The 25,734-nt window shown below is 34.4% G+C and overlaps 1 protein-coding gene across 1 annotated transcript in view; it reads right to left on the bottom strand.

The window, feature by feature from the left end:
• Positions 1-8,619: 8,619 nt before the first annotated feature.
• PAWR (pro-apoptotic WT1 regulator) overlaps positions 8,620-25,734 on the bottom strand; it is a 102,696-nt gene continuing 85,581 nt past the window's right edge. The window contains exons 4-6 of the mRNA XM_063076291.1: positions 12,826-12,973; positions 10,928-11,032; positions 8,620-8,775 (exon numbers count right to left, since the gene is read on the bottom strand). Coding sequence (XP_062932361.1) covers positions 8,689-8,775; positions 10,928-11,032; positions 12,826-12,973 — 340 coding nt within the window. The 3' untranslated portion in view covers positions 8,620-8,688. The remainder of the gene's footprint in view (positions 8,776-10,927; positions 11,033-12,825; positions 12,974-25,734) is intronic.

Genomic DNA, 25,734 nt, shown 5'->3' with positions numbered 1-25,734 from the left:
TCTTGTTAAAACCTTTTTAGAACTTAACTGTGGATTAAGATTTCCTGCTCAACCATCCTCCTCCGTTCTCTCCTTCACCTGAGTCTGACCAGAGTTCTGACAGCTCTCCCAACCTCCCCCAGTTCCCTTCCCAAATTTCCTCACAAGTGCTTCCCCCCAATAAATCTCTTGCATGTCTACTTCTCAGAGAACCCAAACTAAACAGATATTAAGGAATTAGCATTAATTTTGTGAGATATGATATTGTGGGGTTTTTTTTAAGTCCTTACTATTAGAGATACATAATGAACTATTCACAGGTGAGATGATAGGATAATTGAATTTTAACTTTATTTAAAATATCACAGCAAAAAAGAAAAACAAAGAGGATAGATAAAATTGGCAAGATATTGATCATGATTTTCTCTACTTTCATGTGTGAAATGTCCATAGTAAGATGTGAAAAATAACTAACCAGTACTCAAGACTGTTCAGGGCATTAAAAACAAGGAAAGTCTGAGAAACTGTCATAGCCAAGAGGAGGCTAAGGAGACATGACTACTAAATGTAATGTGACAGGCATCTTGGATTGTATCCTAGAACAGAAAAAGGACATTAGGAAAAAACTGAGGAAATCTGAATTAAGTAGACTTTTATAAATAATAATGTATCAATATTGGTTCATTAATTGTATCAAATGTGCAACATTAATGTAAGATGTTAATAGAGGAAACAGTATGGTGGTATATGAGAACTCTGTACTGTCTTCATGAAAATTCTGTGAACCTAAACTGTTCTGAAGTTTTTAAAAAGTAAAAAAAAAAGAAAAATAACTTAAATAAACTATCTCATCATGTAAAAAAAGAATGATCCTGAATCAATAAATATAGTATTTTATCTTTAATCATAGGGATGCAATATCATGGATTTCTCCCCACTGATCAATTAAGCTACAAAGTGCTATTAATCTTCTAAGCTCAGAGAGTAAATTTTGAAGATTCAGCTTCCTTGGGGACTACCCCATAGTGTCCATACAAACAACAACAACAACAACAACAACAAAAAAACCCAAAAAACTGTAATTCTGATAAAACATACTTTATTTTTCTAATCAAGTTTTAAAATTTGGCAAAAATGCATTAATATGAAAACCTTCAGGCAATAACGGAGATTAAACCTTAACACAGAACAACAAAGATTTTATTCCACAGTCTCTTGGACTTGAGAATCTATTTGAGTTCCAAAGATTATACTAAACTAATGGGGTTATGTCAAACTGCCAATGTCCATGCCGAGGCTTTTCCTGATACAATCTTTTGCAATGTAAGCAACAAGGAAAAGATGAGGTTTTGGGGGGTTTTTTGTTTGTTTTTACAAACTCATGTTAAATACACAATGTCCAATGTCCAAAAAGAAACACCAAGATCTTTGCTTAAAAACAGAAATGCATAGTGCAGTGGCTTGAAAACTGACCTGCATCAGAATACCCGAAGGGCTTTTTAAAATACAGACTGCTGGGCCTCTCCCTCAAAGCTTCCGATTCAGGTGTTGGGTGAGGCCAAAGAATTTGTATTTCTAACAGGTTCCTAAGTGAAGCCAATGCCATTAGTGTGGGGAGCACTGGCAAAATATTTTCAATAGGACAGTGATTACATCATAAAAGTGAGTATGTCATAGCATAAAGTGCAAAGCTTTGTAGTCAGACTAGCTTTGTGATGTTGAGCAAACTACCCTCCCAAACTAGTCACTGCACAAATTTTAAAGAATCAAATAAAATAACATATAAAGCACCTAACACATTGCCTGGCATATACAGCTACTGAATTACTAACCACTGAATGTTGTTATGCTATAGTAAATTAGGGTTAAAGTTATGCTCAAATTGTTACCTGAGTCACCATGCTTATTTGAACCTAAGGCATACTTATTGCAAAAGGTCACAAGAAACCTTTAGGCCTCCTATGATCCTAAGTTATCATTTCCAAAGTGTCCACTTATTCATCTCATTAAAATTTTCACTGACTCACTGATTTAATAATAAATACAATATGGGGGAGGGAGAAGGGAGGGAGGTCTTGGTGATGGGGAGCAATAATCAGCTACAATGTATATCGACAAAATAAAATTAAAAAAAAAAAAAATAATAATAATAATAAATACAATATGAACATGACTGGCATAATTTTACTTTAAATTAGTGTTTATTGTCCTGAGTCATCCATACATTCAACTTTCAATCTGCCAAAGAAAGCTAATAATTTTCAAACGTTTTTTAGTATCAGATGAATGTATTCTTATTAAAAGTAATTTACAGATTCTTTAAATGTGGATTTCCTATACCTTTGACTGACAGCTTCATTCAAAACTTTGCACCACAAGAACAATAAGAGAAGTAAAACATCTTTCTATTCATTTTTCTTAATAATTTGCTTCCATAAAGCTAAAATGTCCATTGATGATATCATCTACCTTTGGGTAACCACAGTGAATAGTTCACATTTTACAGGAATGCAAATATTTCTTTGGATAGAAGCCTATAACATGATGTAAAGATGGTGAATTTCATGTCCCACAGTATATCTAAAAAGGGATAGCAACTAACTGATTGTAAATGGATTAAGATTACATAGTGAATAATTAAGCACATTTTAACATGAAAACATACATAACAGTCAAAACCTTTGTTTTCTACATGTATGAAAGTCCAATCTACCTTTCTTAACTGGCTCATATTAATTTTTTCATATTGATTAATTATATGACACAAAGAGAGCTTTCTCGTTTACTTAAAAGCACTTTGATTCAGTCATACAAGTTTTTTGAAAAAGACAGTAAAATTATGGATTGGTCCAGGATTAAGAGGGAAGTTTTGCTTTCTCGCTTCCTTTTTAACTTCTTTTGGTTAGACATCAAATTAAAATGGATTGTAAAAGATATTACAACCAGTTCTTTCCATTTAACATGAAGGTCCAACACTACATAATTCTTTCCAAGAGTTGGCCAAGAATAAAATGTTACCTTCTGTAGGGATGAAAAAGAAAAACTAGAGGAATGAGATTAAGAAAATATGTAGGTACTTTACAGCTGCTGATAGTTCTGTGTACACACATACATGCACACACACAGAGTAAATATAGGAGAAAAAAATAGGGATATGATGAATTCTAAGATAAAGGGGGTTTCAGTTTCATTTAAGACTACGGGACCTTGCAAAATTTTTTCAATAGGCTTTCTAATGGAATATGTTCTTACATAAGGACTTGAGGCCTTATCTAAACAGACTGACTTCAGGATGCTTGTTCACTTGTTAGACATGTATGACATTACTGAGAAGATTTAGAGTTCTAGAAGTAAAGAAGACTGATTAGGTTGTGCAGGTGTATAAAGAATGACACATTAGATGAAAGGTTATATAAACCATTTACTAAAAAAACAAAGACCAAATTTTTACATTCCCAGACCCCTATTTATCTTTAAAAGACCTGAAATTGTTTGAATACCATCATATTTAATTTATAATAGTTCCAATAGTAAGTTAAGAAATTATTTGTGTAGTTTAAAACACAAAGACAATTAAAGATTTTTAGTCAAGTTGAACATTTGTGCACTTGCTCACTTATTCAAGAAGCCCCACCATTAATGTATTCAGATCTTAACACTAAATTTTTGTTTCTTAAAACATTATTCCTTAAAATAATACCAAGTAAGGATTTTAAAAGTCCTATATACTGTTTCAGTAACAGTCACATTAACTAATTAGATTATTAACATTATCCTTTAACATCAAAAGAAAAACTCAGGGTCAGAATTTTACTGATGTTACAGGAAGGAAAAAAATAATCAGTGTTGAAAAATAAATGAAAACTTATTTTATTAAGCATTTATTATTTTTTACATGCAAAGCATATTAAAAGTGAATCTATATTAAGTTAACTATTCCACAACGAAAAACTATGTAGTGGGAATGATCAAAGCTCTCTACACAATAACAATGTTCAATAAATTATCCCGATGTTTTTCCACGAATATTTGGATTACCTAAATTAGCTGACTTTTCAACAAAACAGTAAGTTTTAGCTTTCATATGGTCTTTGCTCGTAGCAGCAGCCAAATACTACTTAAATTGAGAAGAAAAACATAAGAATAAAAGCCCTGAATAGCATAGCCCTATCTTTCCAGAAACAAGTTCACCAAAAAAGTAGCATACACCTATTAGGTATCCAGAGGGGAAAACAAAACAAAACACAGGTACTTAATCAACGTCTATCAAGTGATCACCAATAACATTCTATTATTACCAGACCGACTGCCAACAGGTGAACTGTAGATCAGAGTAGACAAATACCTAAAAGCAAACCAGTAATCGATGAGGCATACAGAAATACTAACTTGACATCACATTTGAATACCATCAACAGTTTGGTGTATTTGACATACACTGAATTTTTTTCACTTCATTACTGCTATAAATCCCCTTAAAATGTTCTTTCACTAATGCATATTATCTTTAAAAATATGGTAAGATACTTCCGAATGTGCATCAGTTCTTTCACTCCACTTTTCAGTAACTACTGCAACAAATTAAACAGTACCTATTAATTACATCTAAAAGACAATGGATGGTTAACTAATACAAAAAAGTACTTTTGAACGAACTATTCATATTAGACAGGTGAATGCTAGCTAAGATTGCATTTTGTGCTACTGACATGCACTATAGATTGTAGACTGCTAAATGGAAGAGTTGGTCCATGTCCACTTATTATACCTATAATAGTATACCCAGTTGACTAATAAAGATTTGCTGTAATCGGTATGAAATTTAATACAACTCACACACACATATTCCTCTCGCGTACTCACACAATTATTTTTGGGGGGGGGATGAGGATGTGATTTTAACATGCTGTGAGATTCTAGCTAAGTAAAATAAAAACAATATGGGCTCAGGTTTTCTTGGGTTATGGTTTAAGTCTTTAAACTGAAAATGAAACAGCCACTTCTACACATCAAGGAGAAACTTAGCGTGGGAGAAGGTGCCTTTGTTTATGCACCTGATGAGCAAACTATTCGTTGTCTTATTAGTATTATGCTCACAGGTTAATGGAACAACAGAAGAAAAGAATTACACTAGTTCTCAGTTAAGTAGTGTAAGTTATAATCCTAACTGATGGGATGCCCTTTATTTATGAGAGCATAATTCCAATGCAAAAGAAGTCAAGCTTTACTCTTATATGTTAGGATTGGTTCATACACAACATGAGAATGTTTAGCACTAACTTTAACATGTTATTTTAAAGTTCTGATTCCTGAATGCTAGTTCTTTCTCACTTAATATATTCTCTCCAGTGAAAAACTGGCATGTTTGGTTTCTTATATCACAAGAATGAAAATATATGTCTAAATCCTTTAACAGGTTATTAACAAAATCATAATAGTTATTAAATAAGTGCCAATACTGCATGGAACCATGGAACTTACTAGTCACTGACTCCAAAATCACACGACTATTAAAAAAAAAAAAAAGAAAGAAAGAAAGAAAGAAAGAAAGAAAGAAAAAGAAAAGAAGAAAAATGACTATCCCTGTACTTGTGAATTTTGTCCAGGACATCAGATCAATGATCAAATCTAAGGTCTTTGCTGTTTTGACTTATGATGTTGAACATATGAATGCTTCTATGGCATTGATTTGAACTGTTTTCAACAAAATATTAGTGGACTCGAAAATCTTATATTTTAATTTCTAATTATAAAAATCCAAATTAATCCAGAAAAACCACATATAACCGAGGTAGGTTTTTCACCTTAAAAATACAATGTTTCTACTACAATTAAAATTTTTAAAGATACTACATTGCTTCATGTACCTGCCCCGATACTTAATTTTCTACATTTTAAACTACTTGAATAAGTGTGACAGTGCTAATCTACTATATTTAGTATATCCCTTAGATCTTAGAAATACAAGCCTTTCCCTTCCTCTCTAATGGTAACTACCACACAATAAAATTACCAACAATTCTAGAAAAATGAACTAAAGATTACTACAATAATTTTCAAGTTAATTCATACCAGAAGTCAGAGAGGCAAGTCATGTTCATTTTAAAGATAATAAAATGAAGTATTGTTTTGAAAATGATCTCATAAACACATTAGAACTTTGGATGTGCTTTATTATGCCATAAACTCCCAAGAGATATAAGAAATAATATTTCTGAGTAGGACTAATGATTTCACAAATACTAGCATTTTATTGACAATAGCCAAGTTTTCTAGGGTAGTGCACATGTACTTGAACTACCTTTTTAAAATCTCAACAGTTTTTATAAATTTTAAGGGGAAACTGTAGCAGATCCTACTTTATTTTTCAATAGTTAGTGTAAATATCTGTATGCGAAATAAATACACATTTTAGGGAGGTGGGAAAAGAACTGTATGTGAAATGCTTTGCCTAAATTGTCAGGCTCCTATATTTGCACTTGATATCATTATGCTAAAAAAGCAAAAATCATTGCTGGAAATGTTCCCAATAAACTAAAGAAAGGAAAAATTTTGAAACAGCTCAGGCTTTAAAAACATTAATAACTGATACAATTTTAAAAAGTAAAATAAAAAGTTCCTTTATCTACATATGAATTAGACAATTGGAAGTAATCCTTTTACCAAAAAAGCAACATGCTAATATTTTTTAAAGTTAATGTTGATAGCATTTTCACAACATCCAAAGTGTGGACGAGGAACTAGGCAATAAGATTACTTCTGCCACATGCTTAATGGTAACTAAAGGGAGATGAGTGCCTCACAACCAAAGGAGGTGATGAGGCCTGGAATAACACCTTGACACGTGGGTGGCAGATCACTACTGCCATGCTGGGGAAAAGTCCCAAGAAGGAAGCCCTTATGAACTAATTCTGCACCTATATACCAAATTTGGTAATCTAACATTGAACTTTTGTGAGCAGTGAATATATATATATATATGGACATAAGAAAACTGCCCTGGAAACCAGTTTAATTATTAAATAAAAGGGGAAAACGCTGGTCAAAATTATGTCAATTCCAGGGTCATCAATGGAATACGGGAGTAAACACACAACAGCAGCTATTTCCAAACCAGGTTATGATCAGAATCATCAGATGATGAGCTTTAAAATGCTCAAGTGCAGGGTCTCAACATAAACCTATCTAGAAGCTACAGTCAGGGAATTCTTTTCAAGTTCCTCCAGTGATTCTGATGAGCAGCCAAGCTCGAAACTTCTAAAGTGGGGTTGGGGGAAAGACAATCTAGCTAAATGCAGAGATTTTTAGAATTCAATATCTAATACTTATCATTTACTCCACATTTTCCCCAACTATTTCACTTTCCTTATTTTTCTAATAGTGAATAATGAAGGGGCTTGGCAAGTGAAAGAAAAAGAGTAAGACATCCAAAGTGGATTTTACTATGTTTGAGCCACTTTTGTATATTAATTGTATAAAAGGATACCAGTACCACTGTTTGAGATTCAGCTATCAGGCAGACATTTCTTAATGTTACTATATTTTAAAGGGGAGGTTTTCTTACTCAACCTAAAAATGTAATATAAAACAAACCTAAATACTAATGATATTTAATTGAAGAAAAAATTTGTATAACTTCAAAAATAATTGTTTTAAAAATTTCAATGTTAGAAAATCCCTTAAATTTTCGATAAGGGAATATTCTCTCATGAGAAAAACTGTATCACAGTGTTATTTTCAATTCAGAAATTAGATGAAATATTTTGGTACTATTTCTGCTTATGTGCTATTTTGTTAATATGGTATAAATGTTTTAAGTGTGGATAAATATTTTGGTTTTGATTTTAATGCACATAATATAATAAAAATATAAATTTTTTCTTATATACTGAAATTGTACACATTTTCCAGGCCTGAAGGACAAACAACTTTTTAAATATCTAATATTCACTGATAAACCCTGAAACAATCAAAAAGGTAGTACCTAAATAAGAAATTTTACATTTTAAAATGTATGTTTTTAGAAGTTAAGTCATTTTAAAGTTTTTCAATAATCAAACCCAAAATAGTAAATTTTCATTTACTATAGCACAATTCAAGTATTCTCTTAAATTTATATTTAGCCAACTAGAACATGATATTAAGTGACTTTTTATAATAGATTTCCTTTTAAAAGATTACTGTTACACAAAATAGTGTGACTCTATTATTTTAAATTGTTTAGAATAAGTGGAAAGAACAAATGACAGTAGACAAAGGCCTTTATAAGTAAGTCATCAACACATATAAGGTTGCACACATCAGTAATAAGGCATTTGTAAGTAACTCCCCAAAAGTACTTGAATTCATGTAAACAAAGACTATGTATATTTCTTTAGGGAGAAAATGCACTACCATAGATAAAATATACTCAAACAGTTGTGACTTTAAACCATATATTATTTGAATACCACACAAAACCAAAAGAGGCATTACCTATCATCTTAATAACTGGAAGACGTCAATCATGAAATAAAAGGTTGATACTTTTTTGAAACTAATAAAGAAAAAGAAATATATTGAAAATAAACATCCATCCGTTTTCCAGAAATAAATACACATACTTAGTTATTTTAACGTATTGCAGCACAGGAATATTGTCCTAGCATCGACCATAACATTCAATCAGTAGTTTTAAAATGTTTTTTCCACACTGAGCCTTGAAATCTTCTACCTTGTCAGCTGCCCAACAACTTTCAAAAGAGTTTTATTTTCTTGCTTTAGTTGTTCATTTTCATCTTCTATATCATCTAGGTCCTTAAGGGAAAAAAGGAAAATAATACTTTTAAAATATTTAAAATTTTTCTTAAGGAGATAAAAATACTTTTAAAAATATAAATTCACAGATAATTCATATAATCAATTAATTATGAAATGTGGGAAAGTTCTAAAAATAACTTTAGATGAAACATATTCCACCTAAAGTAAGCATCCATCACTTGGCTCTTCATTGTTATCACAAGTATGCAGGCCAACTCTTACCAAATCTCAGTTTTTCAAGAGAAGTCAAAAGTCAGGATTTTTAAATTGTGAATCTTCCAATTTTTAATAATCATAACTAACTTAATTTTTTTTGTTGTTAAAAACAAATTCCATTCCCCTTTCCCCAAGTTGAGAGCTAAACAAAATACATATGCAGGCCATATGTGGTATTGGGCCCCAGGTTGCAACCTTGTGTCAAATTGAGCATCGAAAGGTACAGGTGCAAATTCTGGATGTACTCCTACTAGTCTGTGTGATCTTTAAAGGGGTACATTTGAGAATGAGATTCTGGGGAGGTGACAGAACTGGGGCATACAGAAAAGAGTATCTGAGGCACAAAGAGGATCTAGTTCAATTTGTATGCTAGGCGTCTTCATGATGTTTTGACTGAGAGAAATGTTTTAGAGCTTTAAAAAAAAAAAAAATTGAAAGCCACTAAACCAGCTATTCACTCTCCAGCTTTAGAAGTATATGTTCCCTCTATTAATACTAATCCCAAATATACAACCATCTGGGTAATACTAAAACAATCCACTGTAAGTTTTAGTTACAAAAAACATTATTTCAAGGCAGATTAGTTAATTGTTAGAAAAGCAAACATTTATAGATTTATCCTTGCAGTTTAAAATACTAAAACTTGATACAATCAATTTGAATCACAAGTGTGCTATAGGGTAAAAGCATTCTGATAAATTTAGTTTACTGCCTTTGGACTATTATGTAAATTATTTTAAAAGTTACAAAATTAGAATTTGTATTTATTCACAAATTAAATGGATGATGCTGGGAAACTAAACTGTTGAAACAACAATAAAAGTATAGGATTCCTAAAATTACCACAACTGAGATCTACCTAAGATTCAGAATTAAATGATAAAGCACATTTATGTATCATTACTAGATTATAAATTCTGTAAGGGCAGGAGTTTTACTATTCGTTTCAATGCCCACAGTGCCTAAGACAGTGCAAATACATGATGGACATCAAAAAATTTGCAGAATTTCTTAAATCAAACTCCAGCACCAACATAGGAATGATTGTGTTGGAACCAGGATGAAAGGCAGTCTATGAAGAGTAGAAAGACATACAAGTAGGACTATCAAATATGAAGTCAAATACTGGCTCAGAGGATTACTATATATGACCTTAAAAGCAAGTTAAACTCTGAGTTTCACTGCCCTCATTTATTATCTGGAGTTAATGCCTTCCAGCTTTATTAGAACAGTTCCACACATAATGAAGACTATTTTCTCTCTTTTACGAGTTAAGATTGGATTGGGGATCTGTTCGTCTTCCCTGCTGCAAACTTATTTCCTCCATCTTATCTAAAGCCCTCTAAAAAGCAAAATTATGGATTCCCTTCTCACTATCATCACCTAAGTATGACCTAGCACTAACACCTGCTTATTAAGCAGCAAGTAAATTCTGGGGCTAAAAACAAAAAGAAGAGCTACAAAGAAAAATAATATACAGGTTGAGATAATGCTAAACCTAAAGTTGGGGGTGCATTATGTATAACTGGAGAAAAAAGTTGTAAAAATACACACAAAGACATCTGGAATTTCTTACAGTAATAATATACCAACTTTAGTTCTTTACTGAGGCAACTCTGTGCCAGTGCCTTTTTATGTATGGTGGTGACCAAGCTGCCTCTCACCTCCAGACTCTAATAAAACACAGAACAAACACATTCATAAGTCTGTCTGCAAAAGAATAATATTAGATGAGTTAAACTGGTTATTGCACAGAAGACATCAGTTTATGGAATGACATGGAAGTTCTTACCACTACGAGTTACTATCTCACTAAAACTAGAATAAAATGAATAATGCAATTAAATAATTTCTTCATATTTATGTATATTCATGCAACTGTCCCCCCCAAAAGGAAAGGAAACCCTAAAACTGAAATGTGTGAAATACTTACTCTATTTAACAAGTCAATCTCTTCTTTGAGTTTTCCAATCATTTCCTCTTTATCTTGCATCAATCTCACAAGTCTTAGGTTTTCTTGCCTTTCTCTTACTACTTCCTGGTAAATATAATTACAAAACATTAACAGGGAAGTTATTGGTTATTTACAATCTTCATAAACAGCATACATTTGCCAAGTATGGTAAAGTCTACGTGAAAATTTCCAATACATTCCTTAAGATACTTGGTGAAGGAACAAAGAACCCACCCCAGAAAAGAATCAGAAAATTAGAATATAAGAGCTGTAAGGTATGTTCCTGATTAAACCCATGTTTACACAAGTCTTTAACAAATACTAATAGACTCAATGACTTACCTTCTTTAGCTTATCACCACCATTAGTTATGAACTATGTTGGTATTTTTTTATGGGTAATGCTTTATTTGAGAAAATTCAAAATTATTAAAAATACAAAGTTTAAGTAAAAGAAATGGCTCATGGAAAATTCTACACAGAAAAACAATGATCCTTAATTTTACTTCTGGCTCTGCCAATTAACTGACAATGAATAAAAAGAAGGAACTAAAATGGATTACTGATTTTTAAACTTTTTTTCTTTAAACATTGCAATACTCTTTTCAAAGAAATCTTATTTAGAATCCAGGATCTTGGGCTGTGTCAGCCACGTTGTGGGCAAAAGGGAGGCAGAGCTGAAAAGGCCTCTCACCCAGAACTTGGCTTCTTTCCTTCTAACTCTCAGAGAAAGCAACCACCCATATCAATCAGCTGCTGCCAAACCTAGAAACTCAGTCCAAACTCCTGTGTAACTCCAGAAGCCTTGCTGAGAACTCCCTTGAAAACCATTAGATTATGTGTTCCCTAAAACTTCCAACTTAAATCCACGAAATAATGGTTCCCTGTAGAAACTATTGTTTAAAGCTTAGATGTGACCTAAAATAACTATAATATTATAAAACAGAAACAAATTTTAAAATTAAATCTTTACTTAAAACAATCCTTATATCACAGGGAATAATTTTGGTTCAGTAAAACAAAAACATATTGTCAACAATCAGAAAGTAATTTAGCACCATTATCAATTTTAGGGGTTGAATGTCTATGGAGCAAATCTGACACTCTATGGTTAATAAATTTATGCCAATATTCATTGGAGTTCTTCTCAAATATACTTCTAAACAGGATTATTCTTACACAAAATTGTTTCAAACACTAAAGGTGGGCCTAACTCAGAACCCAGTGGAAAGTCTACAAGTAACAATCTATTCAAACAATGTAATAAATACACAATAGTATATATTGCCAGTTCAAACCTATAATCACATCAAAGACAAATACTACTTTCAATATATTAGCAATAACACTTGGCAGAATAGGAGTATCCATTAAATATTAAGGAATACAAGAAGTGGCTCTATTTCTAAGGTTTTAGCATCAACAGAACTGGATAAAAAAATATGAAGTAAATCAGAAAATGCCTAGCCCACTATGTATCTAGAAACTCTATACTAAAGAAAGTGATTGATAGCTGCTATTTGACTATACAAGGGGACTTTGAAAAGTTCATAGAAAGATTTGTGTTATCTTTTAATTCTATTTTCCATGAACTTTTTGATGTACCCTGATCGAAGTACTTTCAAAGTTTGTGGAATAATAGAATTAAAAGATAATACAAATCTTTCCATGAACATTTCAAAGTACTCTTGTATTTGAAAATACCCATTAACATTCATATTTCCCATGAGTGCCCCTCATTCTTTTCCCTTTTTTTCAGCACTATCTCTCCCCTACAAATTTCAATTTATTTCCTCTCTCACTCAGCTACTATGAAACTGAAAAAAGAATACTAATAATATATTAATTTTATCATAGTAAATAATATGTAATTCATACCTTTTCAAGATCTTCAATTTTCTTTTCCAATGTGCTACTTGAGACCAAATTACCTGGAACATTTGCATCCCTGTTATATCTACTGAACCCACTTCTATCCATTCGGAGATATCTACCTGAAGCATCTTCTTCAGAAGCAGCAGTTGTGCTATGTAAATAAAAATACACATTTTATAAAGATCTTTAGTACTCAACAAGAAAGATGCCAAGAATATTTTCTATGTAGCCTAAACATTTAACATTACCTGAGGACATATGGTTATGGTAGCCAACTTATTTACAACTGTAGAAATTAATCATTACTTCAACACAATGAAAAAATGTAAAAGGAACATTAATTTTTTTAATCAATATCTACTGAGTCACTGCTAAGTACTGGCTAGACATCGTTCTGATTACTAAAGATCTGACACAGACATTGGATTCTGCCCTACATAGAACCTTCAGTTTAACAGAGAATATAACCAATTATAATAAAGCAAGATGACCTTTACGATAAAATGAGAACTATGACGGGGTAGATCTCCTAGACTATTTGTGAAGAACAACTTTCCTTTCTTTTTTCCTTTTTAAAAATTCTAGAGTCCTAGTCAAGATAGCAGAATAGACGTTCCCCAGCATCACTCTCTCCCACAAATCAACCGATTTACAACTATAAAAATGTAACAACAGCAAAGCTGGGGCCGCTGGAGCTCGGGGGAAGAGGAGGAGAGACCTCCCGAGTTCATGTAGGGGGAGAGGCCACGATAAGAGAAAGAAAAAACTGCTCAGAGGGAATCAGGCCGTGATCGCTTTAATGCTAGAACTGCTGAGCACACAGAGCCGGAGCCGGCAGAAGCTGCAGCTGTGCCCTTCAGATAGAGTTTCTTGGAGGCGGCAGGGGAGAAGAGGGCCTTGGTGGCCCCCAGGACAGCAATACCACTAATATGGTTCCTGTGGACCCACAAAGGAGTCAGGAGCCAGAACAGCTGAAGAAGGGGAGCCATTCAGAAGCCGGTGAGTCATTGCAAGGGACCGGTGCAGGGCCCGTCCCATGGGACGTGTTTGGAGCACAGGTGGTGAGAGAGACAGGCCCACTGGGAGAACACTGGAACACAGCAAGGGCAGCCGATCTGCCCCTCAATCAGCACAGAACCACTAAGAAGAGACTGGCCGAGAATGCAGAATTGCATGGGGTGCAGTTTGATGAAAAGATTCAGATCAGAGTTTCTACACAACCCAGGTGCACCATGTCTCTGTAGAGCTGGAAGTACCTATAAGTACCATGAAACCCTGAGCTGCACAAAAAGCCTTCCCTAGGCAAACAGCAGCAAAGTAGCAATTTAGCTCAACCACACAGCTCAAGTACTATTTCCCACAGGAAGTTCCCTCATTTTAGAAGTAAAGGACAAAAAATTAGCTCCGGACCAGACTCCCGTGCCCACATCCAGGCACAAAAACAGTGCGTCGGGGCCCCACCCCGGGTTCCAGAGCATGGATCCAGGACCAGACCCCCCTTCCACAACCAGGCACAACACCAGCACCAAGGAGTATGCCAAAAACATCACCTCCATGTGGGTGGCCCACCACAGACACCACAGTAACCACGGCAGCTGCAAAGTGGCTAGACATCACAAACACCATGCAGATGGTCCACCAGCCACTGGAGTGCACTGACACAAGGAGAGTCACCAGCACAGACCAAAGAAAAGAAGAGGATGTCCCTCTCCACAAAGCCCATTCCAGAGTGACAGAAGAAGCATCTGCTCTATGACAATATTGGGGGACCTGAACACACCTTTCAGCATTGGACAGATCATCTAGACAACAAATCAACGGAGGGAGAGAAGAAATCTAGGGTTATCAGTGGTGGGAGTGGGGAGGGAAGGGGGATCGGGAGAGATCGGACAAGGGGCATAAAGAATAAGTACAATTTATAACAATATACATACTAGTAATATTGATTTGATCAACATATGTCAACACTGAATCCCAAAAATATTTATAATCAATTATGATTCAATAATAAATAAATAAATAAATAAATAAATAAATAAATAAATAAATAAATGCATGCATGCATGCATAGGAAATGGGATGAGGACTATGAAGTCCCTGGGCAAGGCCAGGATGCCATGGGTAGCCTTGCAGAGAGGAACAGCTCCAAGTTTCCTGACTTCTGCCCTGAGTCCCTCTGGCTAAGGGTCTCCCCCTGACATCTTCTGTGGACCAAGAACAGCACAACTCCATCCTGGACCAAGATCGCTCACTCAAGTTCTCTAAGCTTGGGAAACCAGTCACCAAGAGCTTGTAAAGGGAGGGGATGCCAGTCTATGCGGCTCCAGGTCCTTGGGCTTACTCTGGTTGTTTTTTTCCCTGTTCCTTTCAAGAGCTTTCTTAATTTCCCCTTCCACTCTCGACTCCTGTCAGGGGACCAAAGTGTAGAGAAACCCACGTCCAAACATACACTTGACAGAAACACCCTCCTCAGATGCTGTATCTTCTTGAGTAATTTCAGTAGTAGCAACTTCAAGGGGAGGAGAAGGCTCCTTAAAAACTCTACATCACATCCATGTGGGACTAACTTCTCTTCCCTGGGTTCTCAAAGCCCCAATTTAATACAAGCTTATTAACATATAACATTTTCTTTTGTGTGTGTGTGTGTGACCGGTAAGGGGATTGCAACCCTTGGCTTGGTGTAGTCCGCACCGCACTCAGCCAGTGAGCACACCGGTCATCCCTATATAGGATCCAAACCTGCGGTGGGAGCGCCGCACTCTCCCGAGTGAGCCATGGGGTCGGCCCTAACACATAACATTTTAATTTGCCTTTTCAATATGCTCTGCACTGTATAAGCGTAACAAACTTAATATCAGGATTTCATATGTTAATTACAATGTTCCCATTTCTTTGAGAAGCTCTATCCAGGTGAGGTTACCTCTGTGGAAAACAGACTTCTGGAAAGCAAGACAGTTTCTGGTCCTCTCACCCACCCCACCCCCATCTCCACTCCCAAATTGCTGTATTAAAAGCAATAAAAAATAAAATAAAATTCTAATGTTTCATGGGCCAATATTTTTGTAAAATAAAATAAAACTGCTGGAAAAATAAAAGTAAAAAGGACCATACAAAATACAAGCCCAAATGTTTTATTAGATTCAGACCCATCAAATTATAAACAAAATTAGAATAGGAAAAAAGAATTATATAAAGTTGCAAATTTTTCATTGAAAAATTTGAAAGTTGAAAGTTATCTATAAATTACCCTAAAACTACTCCATAAACAATTACCCCAAAACACAGTGGCTTAGCTGGGTGGTTATATTCAGGGTCTCTCATGAGTACACAGTCTATTGAGGGCTTGAGTGGGCTGGAGAATGTGCTTCTAAGCTCACTCGCATGGCTGATGGCGGAAGGCTTCAGTTGCTAGTTATGTGGGCCTCTCCACTGGGCTGTTCATGACAGTTACTACATGGTAGCTGGCTTCCACAGAGAAAGTGACAGAACAACTGAGACAGAAGCTGCCATGTCTGTTAGAAAGCAATCTCTAAAGTGACACAGTACCACATCTGCCCTATTCCATTGGTCACACATATCAACTCTGGTGCAGTGTGAAAGGGGATTAGATAAACTACCAGGAGGTAGGGCTCATTGGGGATGATCCTGTAAGCTGAGTACCACACTTGTTAATTTATTTAATCTAGATTGGACTGATGACAATGCTACTTACAAGAAATAATGTATATTTAAACTATTTCTATGTTTTGTTTTACAGCACTTACAATGGAGAAAACTAGACTCAGGAATAAGAAAGGTTTTAATGCAATTGCTATAAATTCAGGATATTTATTCTAAAAAACTTTAATCCAAAATGCAAAAAATCTGCTTTTCAAAATTTGTCTTCAATCCTTCATTGGTAGTCAGTTCCAATTTATCCAGCAAAATTATAGTTATATCTAAAATAGCTTTTGATGAAAAAAATAGATTCTTGGTCTGTGAATTTCCTAGCCATGGATTTTTTTTTTGATGGAAAAGAAAATTCAAAGTGTCCTATCAAATTTGTAAGGAATTTGACTAACTTATTATGAGGTGCAATACCAAGATCACCACATACTTTACTGATCACTGATACTACACAGTAGGACCCATCATAACAAGCTATAGAAATGGTCTTCACTGAAAATTTTCCTTTGAAAACTATATACCTCAGCATATAACAATTAATTAGCTCAATTGATAATATCAACTCCCAATGATTTTTTAGAAATCTTAAATTTAATGCATCAGTGTTTAAGTAATTCGCATTTTTAGTGAACTGTTAATTCAGCTGTTATAGCAAGCATACTGTTTAGTTCAGCTGACACAGTAATACTTTTTCAATGAAAGAAGCACAAGAAGTTCCAGCATGTTTTTCTTGTCACTGTCTCTGCATAATCAGAATATACTCCTACAAAAGCAAAGCAAAACTCCACACCACAGCTGTTGATACTGTAACCCTTTAAAGTTTTATATTCTTCAGAGCTACTTGTGTTTGTTAGCAATGAACCTGAAAAATAAATTCTTCCTTCATATCATTGTCATGTTAGCAAACTCAATGTTTTCATCAAACTGTAACAAAAACTCCTTTGCTATCCTTACTTGTCTGAGAGTTGGTCTTCTGAACCACAATCCTATTTCCTAAATACATCAAGCTAGAGTGTTGCTGGAAAGTAGAAGATGAACTACCTTCTTTGCTACACATCCATCCAACATTTCCAAGCAAACATATTTTGTCTTGTCATTTGTACGCAGATTTTTAATGTTAGCAACAAATGAGACTTTATAAGAAATCCACAAAATACTAACAATTACATGTGAAATCCTGAACATCTGCTTGTCAGCTTTTTAATGTAACATTCTTCCTTTTGAATAATGAATTTGGTTTTTGACATATTCATGTTGTGCATATAAATGCCATTTAAATTTTGATGGTTTTATTGTTTCATTAGCCAGTGTATCTCCATAAATAACTCACTATTGCTTTAGCACTTCCTCATCAATTAAGGCTAAAAACTGAACTCAATATAGGAGAGATAATACTTCACAACAAAACTACTACAAACTATCTTGGTCTGTGTTTCTTTGAAATGATTTCCACAGTTATCATACGGTTTACTACTACTGTCACATTCAGAAAAAGCTTATTTTTTGTGTGGTTGTTTTTAAAAAGTCCAATAAAGTTCATTTTGTCATCAGTAAATTAGGGTTAAAAATAAATAATATACATTTTACTTCCAGGATTTAGATAACACTAATAAAAGCAGAAATTTTTTTAAATGAAAAAGATTTTTACTTATTTGTTTTATTTTTGTTTAATTCAATTACTGTAATTTACTTTTTATTTTACTTATGGAACAAAAATAAATCTGATGAAACTCAACACAAGGTTTTAAAAATAAATAAATGCTTACATTTTCTTCAATTCTTATACATTTTTGGGTTACAAATGATGAACATAAAAATATCACACACTGTATCATAGTCTTTCTGGGCATAAGCAGCACGCAACTCACCACGGCACTTGAACTAGTCTATACGCTGTTCAGTGTAGTCCACTACTTGTGCACTTGGATGTGATGACAATGTTAAAATGCAATTCAAGTTTCTAAATGCTCACTCTCAAGTTCTTTTCTTATCTTGTCATAGATTGGTAACAAACAGTTCAAGGACCACACTTTGAGTAGCACTACACTAAAAAATGCTTACAATTAAATCTTAAAAGAGGAATAAGAATGTGCAAATAGCTAGAAACAAAGAGTATGTGGTCCATTTGAGAAACAGAAAAGCCCAATATGGCAAAAGCGTAACATGTAAACAGAGTGATAAGATATGAGGCTAGAACAGCAAGCAGGAAATCTGAAAACTATTATATGGAAGTATTTAAACTAATGATCTCCAAATTTTTAATGACAGTCAACGCTGTATCCAAAAAATATGTACAATCAATTATGCTTCAATAAAAAACAAAAGTTTATCTCATTTCCAAATAAAAAACAATAGTGATCTCCAAATTTTATTCATTACATATTCATATTGGTCTGTTTGTTTACTTACTATTTTTTATAGAATTTACAATATGATCATATAAAAATATGAAATATTACCATCTGTATCATAAAAAAAGAACATAAAGAAATCAGGAAGACTAAAATTTATGTTTTAATTATTTATGGTATAAAAATTAGTTCTCACAAGGGCCGGCCTGTGGCTTACTCAGGAGAGTGCGGTACTGATAACACCAAGGCCACGGGTTCGGATCCTATATAGGGATGGCCGGTTCGCTCACTGGCTGGGCGTGATGCTGACAACACCAAGCCAAGGGTTGAGATCCCCTTACCAGTCATCTTTAGAAAAAAAAAAAAAATTAGTTCTCACAAAAATTGACTAATATTTTTAATGAAAGTATAATTGAATATGCTTCATTATTTTTGTAGATCTTATTTTTAACACTGCTTGATAGATATTCAAAGAGCTGGTTCTAACATCAGTTTGTATAGCATGGCAGAAAGAGATGCCTCACAAAATTTTTTATTTTTTAGAAAATTCACTTAAAGTATCAAAATCAGCATAAAGATCTTTTTTAATTTATGAGAACAGATTTGATTTTGTGTATCTTAGCAGCTAAACAACCATGTGATCATCTTTGCAGTTATATACTTGATTTTCTCCATAAATTTCCCACCTGAGACTTACCCATTTTGTGAATATTAGTTAAACCAGATAATAATTCATAAGTTCACTTAAAGTGTCATTCAAATTATAGTATTGTGCAAATGCAAAAAGCAAACAAAACATGCTTCCCTCAGGATACCTGACATAGAGCAAAGGAGGAATGTCTACAAAGTACACACTACTAGCTAGTAAATATAAATGTCTTAATGTTTTCCAAATAAAAAGGTAAATAGAAATAGAAATTCTAATATTTTTCCTCTTGTACCCTGGCAGATTATCTTGTGCATCATCCCACTTTGGAGACCACTGGTTTAGATTTCATTTAAAGATAATGGAAAGGCATTAAAACAGGTAAAGTAACAGAATCATTGTAAGAAATGCACTGGAGATGAGCAAAACTGGAGTCAGGGAGGCCAGTTTGGAGGCTATTGTAATCATCTAAGTAAGAGATGATGGTGTCCTAGATTGCTGTGGTGGCAATGGAGATGCTCAGGAGATAAACTCAACAAGGCCTGGTGAATAACTGTATGCAAATGAGGTAGTGAAAAATAAAAGTAGTGTCATAAACAATGTCTAGGTTTCTGGCTTGATCAAGAGTGGATGTTGATGTCAACGACTAAAATCCATCAGGTTTCACAAGTTTACTCTTGAACGTGCTGAATTTAACATGCATCTGAGATATCTAAAAGTGGATATTTAGTAGTTGTTGGTTTGACAGGTATAAAAAGCTAATGATTTGAAGTCATCAGCATAAATATGGATAGTAACTGAAGTCACTGGAGTGAATGAAATTTTTTGCACAGATATGCAGAACAAAAACAGAATAAAGTATAAGACAAAGCTGAGTAACATCAACACATAAAAACAGGCACAAGAAAAGAAGAACTACAAAGAAAAATGGGAAACACCAGCAAAGTGGTAGGAAGAAAATCAAGAGAGTAAGGTATCACTGAAGACATACCATGTTACAAGAAGAGCATTAGAACCATTTTAAAGGATCCTTTTTTTTTTACCAAGAAAAAAAAAAAAGTCCAATTTTCTACCTTGACCACAAGATTAATCAGGTGGAAACTACAAAGCTGACAACTACAAACAAAACACCAGAAATATGGATGTCCCTTAACAGTTTTGTATTTGCTTGATGAACAAGTTTAAAACAGAGTTTGAAAAATTTTTAACTTATTAAAAACTTTAAAAATCCTTCACATTTGGCTTCTCAATACATAAATGGTACCATTATACAAACTTAAACACAAGTATTACTGAAAAACAAAATCAGTGCTTTACCCCCAGTATGCATTATGTTTGTAAGGAATACTGTCATAATTGTGAAGAACGGCTTTACTTAATCTCATTGCCAAATTTAGCTGTTTATTCTAAAAACAGAAATGTTTTTAATCTATTTTGAAGGCCGGATACGCACAGTGCAAAATACTCAGAATGAAAGATTGTTTCATTAACTCCAAGAAGTTTGTAATGTTCTACTTAGGAATGTTAACACAAATCTCTAACTAATACCATTCAAAAAGAATCTTCCCTCACTCTTAGCTACAAAAATATTAACTATAATGTTCAGAAAAGGGAAAAAAAATATATCATCAAAGATAAATTAGTACCCTTTACTGGAAGTTTTTTCCTCTCTGGGAATTTTCACATCTTCTGTGGAAAGAAGAAGGGGTATTGTGCTGGAGAAAATACCACTATTATTGTAAAAACTATCATGAGAAAGAGATTGGCAGCATTAAGAGATTATAGCTAGAGGAATTTTCCACTAAAATAGACATTGTAAAGCTTAGCAATTAGAAGAAATCCAAGACATGAGTAAAATCCTACTTTCAGAACAGAAATCAAATATTCAGAAGTACTGGATATATCATGAAATTCCTAAATAACCAACCAAGTACACAATTGACCTCCATCTTTCACTACCATATTCCCCCCACCTCCCACCACTCCCAATTCTCTAAACAGCCTCTTGCTCTGTGTAGGGTTTCCTCTCTCTTCTTCCTTAAATACAAATACACACACCAACAACTGAAAATCAAAATCAACTCTCAGACTCTATTAAAGTTGTGATACATATTCACTGTAGGAAACAGAAAATATAAATGAATATCACCAGTAATCCCACTAACCCAGAGATAACTACTGCTAACACTTTGTAACACAGTAGTAGTATACTAAGCCTTTATGGATCACAGGTCCCTTTAAAAATCTGATGAAAAACATAGATCTTCTCCCAGAAAACTAAACATTCTATTATTTTAAACAGAATTTTAGCAGTTCATGACATCAATAGATCTCAGGTTAAGAATACTTTACATATATCACTTTTCATTGATATAGGGAAAAAAAACAAAAAAAAATGTATATAAATGACAGACTTTGTTTTGTATCATACTTTTTCTAATATGCTATCTCACTCTCCATTTAACGTGAATAGGTAATAATTTTCCTACGTAACTAATATTTTTCTATAGCATAATTTTATGGCTGCACTGTAACTGTTTATATCAATATATTATAGCTTATAACCTATCTCATTAAAGTTTTAAGTTGTTCTAATTAGGGATATCATACATGCTCATTTCTGGTGTATCAAATATAGTGAATTATCCTAAAGAGATAAAATGTAATAGTTATTTTATCAAATATACCAGATTGGTCAAATAGCACCACCAGAGAGCTAGACAAAATAAATCCAGAAAACATTATTCCAAATGTAGTTTATTATATACAGTAAGAACAGCTAAAATTACATACTCCTCATTATTACCTTAACATGAGTCTCCCAAACAGCCAAATATAGTACTCTGTACATCAGAACTATTCAATAAATATTTGACATAAAATCTCTACTTTTTTTTTTTTGGAAAAACCTTCAACTAAGCAATATGAAAAATTTCTGCATACTGAGAATAAAAAGGAATCACAAAGACTTGCACATAAATGTTTACAGCATATTCTACATTATGTATTACATATGTAATACTTCACAGTAGACAAACAGTGTAAATAACCCAAATGTCCATTAACTAATGAACTGTTAAAGAAAATGTGGTATATATCCATGCATGCTGCAATATGGATAAATCTTGAAGGCATTATGCTAAGTGAAAGAAGACAGATACAAAAGGTCGCATATTATACAATTCCATTTTTATAAAATATCCAGTAAAGACAGAAAACAAGTTACTAGTTGCTAAGGGTTGAGTAGAGGGGAAGAATGGGGATTGACTGCTTATGGGTATTGTGTTTCCTTTCAGGTGAGAACAACTTCTGGAACTTGATAGTGGTGATGCTGTGTAACAATGTGAATGTACTAAAAAACTGTTGAACCATATGCCTTAAAAGGGTAAACTTTAAGATATATAAAGTTCCATAAAGCTCTTTTAAAAACAGAATAAAATAGGGCCGGCCCCGTGGCGCACTCGGGAGAGTGCCGCGCTGGGGAGCGCAGCAGCGCTCCAGCCGCGGGTTCGGAACCTATGTAGGAATGGCCGGTGCGCTCACTGGCTGAGCGCGATGTGACGACACCACACCATAATTCAACAAAGATTTAATGTAAAAGAGAAAAAATAAAAATTTTAAATAAATAAATAAATAAAAATAAAAATAAAAACAGAATAAAATAGAATAGCATCCTTATTATCCAAAGAAATATAATACACGCAATGCACTTCTAAATAAAATCATACCAAATATTATTACATAGTTTCTCTTTCATAATTATGAAGATATTTTAGATCTTGTCAGACTTGAAGATCATAATTATGAACAGAAGTTATTTTTTTATTTTTATTTTTTTTAAAAAGATGACCGGTAAGGGGATCTTAACCCTTGACTTGGTGTTGTCAGCACCACGCTCACCCAGTGAGCAACCGGCCATCCCTGTATGGGATCCGAACCCGTGGCCTTGGTGTTATCAGCACCACACTCTCCCGAGTGAGCCACGAGCCGGCCCTGAACAAAAGTTATTTTCCAACATTGTCCTATAGCTAAAACAAAGAGAGCTGGTCAGACTGTGAAATCCAGGGCTATATATGTAGAAGTTATTTTTCAAAAAAGAAAATTAGGTTAAACAGAAAAAAATCTAGTTACTAGTACTTACCAGTTACTTGGAATCTAAATAAGATAAATCAAACTTCCACATTGCACCCATTTCTTGACCATACTAGGCAAATTAATATTACCATGAGGTAAAGCAACACATGTTGACAAAATCTGCCAATTAATACGTGTTTAATCTGACACAAGTGCCTCAGTTTCCTCATTTGTAAAATGAGGATAATAAAAGAATCTCCCTCATAGGACTATAGGGAAATTAAATGAATTAATGTATACAGAAAGCACTTTGAATAGTACCTGGTACACAGTAAATATTACATAAATCTTAGCTAATAATATTTACAACATAGAAAAGTTCACAAATCCACCACGGAAGAATTCAGTCCACAAAATTTACCAGAACCCCAACTAATTTTAAATTATCGTTTTGTGAATTTAATGTCCTTTTAAAAAATCCATGAACTAGAAGAGCCACGGCTACTACATGCCTCACAGCATTTGGCAAAATACACAACATATGCTAATAAAGAAACAAAAGACCTTGAAAAGGAATAGATTTCTTTAGAAAGGGTCACATATAGCCCAAGAACACTCTCTCTCTTCAACTACAGGGAGATACATTTGGTCCTCTGTAGTCTGAATTTCTCATCCTTAAAGAATTTGGCTGATTTTTCTCGTTTGACCCATGACCAATGTAGTGCATTGAATTATGTCCCCCAAAACTCCCAAAAGCTTGAATTGCACCCCCCAAGTTTTATGTATTAGAAACTTGGCCCCCACTGTGATTTAAGCGGGTGGGAAATCCTATTATGGTAATTGAAAAGAGGTGACTGGATTGCAGGATCCTGCAGTAGTGAATGGATTAATAATGGTGGTCAGGGGCATGGTTCTGAAGGCTTTAAAAGAAGAGGAGAGTCTGTCTTTTTTTTCTCTCTGCTTCCACCATTTTGCAATGTGAGACCCTTGGGTCACTTTCGCTAACACCAGATGGACGTTGGACTTCCCAGCCTCAGAAACTGTAAGCAAAAAAATTCATTTTCTTTATAAATCACCCAGTTTCAGGTATTTTGTTATAAGCAACATAAACGGACTAATACAAAAAATTGGTACCAGAGAAGTGGGGTGTTGCTTATAACAGATACTTGAAAATGTGGAAGTGTCTTTGGAACTGAGTTTTGACGAGAGGCTGGAGGAGTTTGGAGGATTCAGAAGACAATGAAGAAGAGATGAGAAAAAGTTTAGAACATCTTAGAGACTGGTTTTGTGGTGGTGAACAGAATGCAGATAGAAATATGGACTGTAAAGACCATTCTAAGGTGGTCTCAGATAGAAATAAGAAGGAATTTATTGGAAACTGGGGCAAAGATCACCCTTGCTGTGAACTGGCAAGGAATTTGGCTACATTCTGTCCATGTCCTAGGACTTTGTGGAAGTTGGAACTTAGGAGTTGTGAACCAGAGTACTTGGCAGAAAAAATTTCTAAGCAGCAAAGCATTAAGGAAGCTGTGTGTCTACTTGTAACAGCCTATGTTGAATTATGGTGGCAAAGACATGACATAAAGCCAGAATTTAAAAGAGAAGCAGAGTGTAAAGATTTGGAAAATTTGCAGCTTGGCCACGTGGTACAGAAGCAGAGAGTATCTTCAGAAGAAAAATCCAATGGTACTAAAAAACTAACACAAAAGAATGGGATTATCAAGAGAAGAGGGACAAGGCCCTGAAGGCACTATAGAAGTCTTTGGAGCCAACTTGTCCATTTCAGGCCCAAAGGCCTAGGGAGACAGAATGGTCTTGGGGAACAGGCCTGAGGCCTCCACAGGCTCACTGCTCAGGGCCACCTCAGGAAGCTGCTTCCAGCATCAGCACCAGCACCCCAGCTGTTTTGGCTGCTCCAGTGGTGGCTAAATTGGCCTTCGGTGTGGCTAGACGTGCAGCTTCGGAAAATACAAGCTGGAAGCCTTGGCAGCATCCATGTGGTGTTAGGTCTGCAGGCCTGCAGAATGCTAGAGCTGTGGAGACTTGAGAGTCTCCACCCCAATTTCAGAGGATGTATGGAAAATTCTGAGGGCCCAGGAAGTGATGTCACAGGGGCGGAGTCACCACAGACAACCTTCACTAGAGCAATGCTGAACAGAAACATGGGTCAGAGTT

This window comes from Cynocephalus volans, chromosome 12 (assembly GCF_027409185.1).
Source record: "Cynocephalus volans isolate mCynVol1 chromosome 12, mCynVol1.pri, whole genome shotgun sequence".
Taxonomy (NCBI): domain Eukaryota; kingdom Metazoa; phylum Chordata; class Mammalia; order Dermoptera; family Cynocephalidae; genus Cynocephalus; species Cynocephalus volans.
Note: the sequence above shows the minus strand (reverse complement) of the source record. Positions and strands in the feature narration are given on the sequence as shown.